Genomic DNA, 7,591 nt, shown 5'->3' on the forward strand with positions numbered 1-7,591 from the left:
TGAGCGACTGAGCGGAGCGCACACGCATAAGCGGAGCACACACTCGCATAGAGCGGGATAATACCATACAGTCTATGGATAATACACACACACACACACACACACAAGTGAATCCTGAGCGGTGAATTCATTTTCGGCAGCCGGAATTTCTGTGCATCTCAAATTATTGGCGGCATTAGAAATGGATATTATATAATAGCTGCTTTTTTGAACATTTTAGCAATTTAAAAATATAAAAAAAAAATTTTTTTACACGGCACCCCTGCTCTCGACAGAGTGGGGCTTGAGAAAGTGACTGATGCAGCCCCTGAAGCGAGACACAGGAAACAGAAATACTGCAAAATAATAATAATAACGAGACGAAATAACGTTATAACATTTCGTTTCGTCTCGTTTTGGTCAACGAAAATGAAGAGACATTTTAGCACAGTTTTTATTTTGTAAGCCACATTTAGTCTCGTTTTTATTCGTTAACGATATTGCATTGTACATTTAATTATCGTCATCGTCACATGACCAGCATTCTCGTCTCGTCTCATTTTCGTCACGTGATAAAGGTTCGTTGACGACGATATTTAGTCATAATTTTCATTGACGAAAGCAACACTAGCACCACTCCACCTTGTATCCTCCGGATACCCACTTTTAACAGGGTGTTGCTACTAGTGGTCTGTTGAGACACTTCCTTCAGCATATGCAGAGCATGCGGTAGCCCCTGTGTGACAGGCCAAGACTTAGGATGATTCTAGACTCTTGGTCGTATTCCCTTAAAGGAATCTATTCCTGATTCCAAGCCTTGAGCCCTACCCCGGGCCCAGGAGATCTGGCCCAAACAGGTAAGTTTTTGGGGTATGTAGCCTAGGCCTTTGGCCGTAGGGGATAATGTCACTGACAGCCGTCTTAACGTCCCAGGGGCAACTCCCATGGCTATGGTAGAGTTGGTACTTAGTGTGCGCCATGGTTTTCTGGCATGCACTCCCCTCAGCATGGTGGCGTGGGTATACCATTCCCCATAGCAACCCCTAGAGGACGCAGTTCGAAGTTCCCTTGAAAGGGAACGTCTCAGGTTACGAATGTAACCATGGTTCCCTGAGTAGGGAACGAGACACTGCGCCCTCTAGGTTTCCTGCCATGCTTCGGACGCAAGCTTCAGACGAAGAAGTGGATGATGTGTTCTCCCAGCGCCTATTTATACTATAGTCGCATCGGTAGTGACGTCATGGCTGTCGCCAGCCAATGTGTTGTTGGTGTTTTTTCAATGTATGCTTCAGACACGAGTCACGATGAGGCGCTGCCCATAGTGACCCCTAGAGGACACAGTGTCTCGTTCCCTTCTCAGGGAACCATGGTTACATACGTAACCTGAGACATTTTTAAATATGATGGTTTAATTCTAAACATGGTGATTATCTCTAATGTGGACACCCAACATAATATATGATATTTACTGTCTGAATCTAACCATGTCATGTCAACAAATGGAAAAAGTCAGCCATCTATTAATTATCATGTTAATTACTGTGCACCTTTAGCCCCAACAGCAGGGGCGCTTTTTACCCCAAATACCATACTTTTACATATACTTTTGTTATTTAAAAACTGTTGCTTTAATGATGTTAAATAAAACTGAAAATCATAAAGACCTTTGTCTCAAAATATATGTATTAATTTTTGCTATTCTCATTTGCTACTTAAATCTACAACATTTAAAAAAAAAAAAATTTGATCAAGTAAGCACAGAATCAACTTTGCACTGCTGCGCGCGAGGATCAGACAAATAAGCACGTGCATCTTGAAAAGCGAATGTTTTGGAAAGTGCTATGCCACGTTTTTGTGCCATCTAGTGGTTTAGATGAAAATAATATCAAAGGCGCCTTTAGCCCCATTGTACCCCTATACATTTTTTTTTAACTGTTGCTGAAAAGCCACTGTTTACTGGCAGGTTCCATTGTGACAGCTTACACATACAGTCATGGCCAAATGTTTTGGCAGTGTTGTTGTGTTTTGCAAAGTTTGCTGCTTCAGTATGTGTAGATTATTTTTCCACACATTTCTATGGTATACTGAAAAACAATGATAATCATATCATAAATTTTAAAGGCTTTTATTGGCAAAAAAATTGTATCAGTCAATATTTACAGTGTTGACCCTTGTTCTTCATAACCTCTGCAATTTGCTCTGGCATGCTGGATATTAGCTTCTGGGCCAAATCCTGACTGATGACGATCCATTCTTGCCTTATTAGTTCTCAGAGTTGATCACAATTTGTGGGCTTCTGCTTGTCCACTCGCCTTTTAAGGACTGACCACAGGTTCTCTATGGGACTAAGATCCGGGGACTTGCCTGGCCACGGATCCAAAATTTCAATGTAATGATCTTCGAGCCACTTCTTTATCACTCTTGCTTTGTGACCAAATTGCTCATGGATCGTTGGAAGTAGTTGCTCTTGTAGGAAGTTTTGATACCATCCTTTATTCAATGCAGTGTTTTTGGGCAGAATTATGAGAGCCCCCACTCCCTCTGTTGAAAAGCAACCCCACACATGGATGGTCTCAGGATGCTTCACTGTTGGCACAACACAGGACTCATGGTAGCGTTCACCTTTTCTTCTCTGCTCTGCACTGCTGGTGACATGATTCCGTATGCTGACTCCTCATGAGGAGATGGTCCTGGCGCTTGCTGGACACTTTGGGACATCCTGAAGACTTCTTCACTGCAGTCGAACCTCTGTTCTTGATGATCCGGTAAATGGTTCTTTCAGGTGCAATATTCTTTGTAGCAATTTCCTTGCATGTGTAGCGTCTGGACCACTCAAACACACAATATATATTTTGTTAGCTAGATTTAACAAATACTCTGTAACACCCCAGGAAGCCGAACAGGCCCCTGGTTCCATAGCAACACTGCCACCAGATACATTTACGATCTAAAGGAATGTGAGCAGAGAGCAAGAGAGGCCATTTTGATGCAAATTGATGATGGCTGCATGTTTCTTTGGAGGTAACCATCAACAAGAACAAGAACACAATGATTGAAAGTGCTTCTTCCCTCCTTTTATAGCAATCAGTCTGCTCTTACAATCTAATTAGTATGATAGTGATTTCACCTGACTAGTACTCATTCACACTTTCACATGCGCTGCTGATATGATTAGTCAATTAATGCTAGCTTGTCATTTTGTGTCAGGATGAAATAACAGTGAAATTTGTTTTTGTTTTTTTTGTAAAAAAAATTAATTTTTTTGGCTAATGAAGCTTTTAGCAATTATTTAAAATGCATCTGATCACTCTACACAATAATCTAGAAACAATGTGAATGAACGCCACGACAGCTTAAGCAGCAAACTTTGCAAAACACAAAACTTATGTCACTGCCAAAACTTTTGGCCATGACTGTACTGCGTGATAGTGTGCTATGTAGTGCAGGATGCCTCCTTTGCATGCCACAAATCTTACAATCTAATTAGTATGATAGTGATTTCACCTGACTAGTACTCATTCACACTTTCACATGCGCTGCTGATATGATTAGTCAATTAATGTTAGCTTGTCATTTTGTGTCAGGATGAAATAACAGTGAAATTTGTTTTGTTTTTTTTTGTAAAAAAACTTAATTTTTTTGGCTAATGAAGCTTTTAGCAATTATTTAAAATGCATCTGATCACTCTACACAATAATCTAGAAACAATGTGAATGAACGCCACGACAGCTTAAGCAGCAAACTTTGCAAAACACAAAACTTATGTCACTGCCAAAACTTTTGGCCATGACTGTACTGCGTGATAGTGTGCTATGTAGTGCAGGATGCCTCCTTTGCATGCCACAAAAGTTAACATGGTCAGTGAAGTTCCTGATGTTCACAAGCTGTTTTGAGGTCAAGACTTTAAGGTCTCTTATCGATTATTTCTCCATTAAATATTGAAGAATAATAAACTGAATAACTTTTCTATTTCAAAAATGCTAAACAAAAAGTACTTGATAGTGTCTGACATTGCAAAACATTTTGATGTAATACGGTGTCTGTGGTTTTCACTTACAGTATTCATTTCCTGCTTTCAGCAAGAGATTGCAGATAAATATGCAATGATGAGAAAAAACCTTGCAATGATGAGAATAAAATGCATGTTTTCAGAACATGTAATCATGAGAAATAGGTGTTACCACTCTCAATGCTGCCCTCCCACATTTGTAGTTAATAAAAACACATAAAAGTGACTTGTGCCATTTTCACTTATCCTAAGTAAAATGCAGACTGCAGAGACAACTTTAAAGCCCAAAGTAGGCGTATACATAAAGTTTTTACACGTATGCTACAGTGTGTTTGATGGAAATATTGTTATCAGCATTGTACATGTGCCGTGTGATCTGCAACTCTTGTTTAAATGAGTAAAAAGACATTTTATTCGGAAATAGTGAAGATGACTGATGGTAGTTAAAAAAAAGATCTATAGGCGGATTTTATAGATGCAAGTTTTTAAAAGTCTTCTGTAGTGTCTTGGGCATGACATGGTGTTCTAAAAGCATGATGCTCAAGTTAAAAAAGTACTTTAAAAAAACTTCTCTAGACATTTCTTTATTTTTTCTCGTTCCACTACTTGCATTTTTCAATGCAAAAATGTGTTCTGTGTGAACGGCCCAAAAGAAAGCCATTTGAAGGGTGAAATTGTAAACATCATGTTTTGTGACAGTATCAAAACGTTGTCCAACCAGTGTCTGAGTTTGGGGCAGCCCTTACCAAAAACTAGTATACTTCAAGTTTATTTTAGTAAGTATACTTAAGTAAAGTTCAAGTATATTTTTAAGTATACTTTATGTAGTAAGTATGCAAATATCAGTGTACTAGCAGTATACTTGTAAGTGTACTATTTCAATACTCCTTGGGACTAAATTGGCCCACTTTCTATTATATACTATTAATTGGATACAGAATGATAATCAAAAAGTAGATCAAGTCGATCAACACCCCAAAGCTTGACAGTCATTATTACCTCTTCATTGGTCGACATTTTATTCCATAATGTTAAATAGTTTTGATACTGTTTTATGTCTGATGATCGTGTTAGAATACATGTGGAAGCATCTGTTGTTTAGGTTTCTTCTTCACTTGTGTTTTTTGGAAATTCTGTACAGAAGATGTGTAATATCGCCCCCTACAGTATAACAATGAAAACATGGACTCTAGGAGCACAATTATAGCTAAAGTATATTTAGACTTTTTCTAAGTATAAGTCAAGTATACTTAAATGTCATTTTAAGTATATTTCTGAGAAGTACATAAAAAGTAGACTAAAAGTATACTTTCCTATTTTTAGTTTAAAAGAAGTATACTAATAGCACACTTGAATAAACTTCTTTTTCGTAAGGGAGGACTGTTCGGTTGGACAACCAGTAGCAGTAGGGAGTTCAGGTATTTGGGAAACCTGCTTGAAAACAGTTTCAACAATTTCAGTTTCATTATTTCAATGTGGAGCAGAAATTAGACACTTTACGTTTAACGCAACACTTACCATAAAAAACTATGAAGTCTAGTGTGTTTAATAAATTATAATAACCATTATAAACAAACAGGTGAATAACTCCACCTTCATATCCAGATTGGCCAATATCATTTTTTAGATGGCTACATTAAAGTATACGGGAAGGAACCAAATGTAATTGTATATTGTCTTTTCAGTCTGTTTAGTTCTCAGATGCACAAGATGGTGACTCCTGCCACCGCACTGACTCCTCCCACCACTGGAAATAACAGTAATTTCAACCAATTCGTTGACTCAGAGTTTCGCTACACTCTGTTTCCTATATTCTACAGCCTGGTCTTTATCTTTGGGTTGCTGGCCAACTGCTACGCTCTTTATGTGCTGCACCGTATGCGAGAGTCTAAAGCCATGAATGAGATTCGAATCTACATGAGCAACTTGACCGTTGCAGACCTGCTGTTTGTGGTCGCTCTACCGTTCTGGATTGACTACTTCAAGAATCATGGCAACTGGAAGAACTCAGATGCCCTCTGTCGTATCACAGGCTCGTTGTTCTTCATCAACACATACTGCTCTATTCTCTTCCTTACTGTCATCAGCATTAACCGTTACTGGGCCGTTACCAGGCCGCTGGTGGCCGCTTCTTCTGACTGCTGGAGACGTGGAGCAATCGTCTCAGCGTTCATCTGGGTCGTTACTCTTGCAGCATCAGTTAAATACCTCACTGATGATGGAATCCCGAAGAATACGGAGAATAACAACATTTCTCGCTGTTTTGAGGGTTATCAAAACGAATCTTACTCTACAAAATATGCAATGGCCGTCACGCACTTCATCATTATTAGCTTATTCTTTCTTGTTTTCTTGATGGTGATTATCTGCAACATCTCGATCGCTCGAGCTCTTCTGCTGCAACCCATCAGTCAGCCTCGAAGCAGCACAGGAAAACGTCCCGGTGGTACCAAGCGCAGAGCTTTAAGGATGCTATGTGCTGTCATTGGCGTCTTTGTGATCTGTTTCCTGCCCCACCACGTGGTGCAGGGTCCCTGGGTGTTGTCGGTGCTGTATCTGAAGAAAGATTGGAGTAAAGAAACACGGCAAAGCTTAAACGATGCTCACCAGATCACCCTCATGCTTATGGGGTTCAACTGCCTTCTGGACCCGCTGGTGTATTGCTTCGCCACCACAAAGTTCCGCAAGTACATCCAGAATCATTTCACAAAGGTCAAGAATAACAAACACTGCTCACGCAACACATTAAGCACGGCTGTGTCACTGAAGAGCAGACATCAGAGTTAATTTTTTCATTAAAAAAAACAGCTGAGAAATATTTGGTGTCTGCTTATTCTAAATAGAATCCTATTCAGACAGTTTCAGATTTTAGCGGAATTTAATTTAAATTCCAAATTAGGTTCTCTTTAGATTGTTAAAGGGATAGTTCATCCAAAAACTAAAATACTGTCATCATTTACTCACCCTCATGTCGTTCCAAACCTGTATGACTTTTCTTTCTTTCTTTTAAAAGATATTTAAAAAAAAATGCCTTCTACAAACCAGTCAAAATCTCTCCTTTTGTGTTCCACAGAGGAATTTGTGAGGCTGGGTAAATGATGACAGAACTTTCATTTTTAGGTGAACTATCGCTTTAAATGTAATCAAACGATTGATATGATTTTCAATTGCTGTCCCTTGCAGACATCACATTCAAACAAGGGAGAATTTTAAACTCTTCAAATTATTCAACGCATATGATAAATGCCTGATATACTGAAATATTAAGCTTTTTCAGCCTCATATTTGATTAATGTATTATCATATTGTCTCTTAAAGAAATAATTTACCAAAAAAAGGATAGTTCTGTCATCATTTACTCACCCTCATGTAATTTTAAACATGCATGCTTTTTTTTCTTCTTCTGTGGAACTCAGAAGATATTATAGTGATGACAAAATGTTTATTTTTGGGTGAACTATGCCTTTAAATGTTTGCACTTGTGTAGGTGGAATATATTTATAGGTTAAACAAACCTATTATCTGTAAAGCTGTGGTGTTCTATTCTCGGTAAGATGTGGTGTTAATTTTTTGTGTTAAGAATAATTAAAACATGATGTCATA

General features: G+C 38.5%; 1 protein-coding gene across 2 annotated transcripts in view; it reads left to right on the forward strand.

The window, feature by feature from the left end:
- Positions 1–6,793, forward strand: part of LOC107582492 (platelet-activating factor receptor-like) — a 44,786-nt gene extending 37,993 nt beyond the window's left edge. For both annotated transcript variants that reach the window (XM_016268370.1, XM_016268362.1), the window contains exon 2: positions 5,674–6,793. In XM_016268370.1, coding sequence (XP_016123856.1) covers positions 5,690–6,775 — 1,086 coding nt within the window. In that variant the 5' untranslated portion in view covers positions 5,674–5,689 and the 3' untranslated portion in view covers positions 6,776–6,793. The remainder of the gene's footprint in view (positions 1–5,673) is intronic.
- Positions 6,794–7,591: the final 798 nt, after the last annotated feature.

The sequence above is a fragment of the Sinocyclocheilus grahami genome, unplaced genomic scaffold (assembly GCF_001515645.1).
Source record: "Sinocyclocheilus grahami isolate Dianchi unplaced genomic scaffold, SAMN03320097.WGS_v1.1 scaffold4.1, whole genome shotgun sequence".
In the NCBI taxonomy this organism is placed as follows: Eukaryota; Metazoa; Chordata; class Actinopteri; order Cypriniformes; family Cyprinidae; genus Sinocyclocheilus; species Sinocyclocheilus grahami.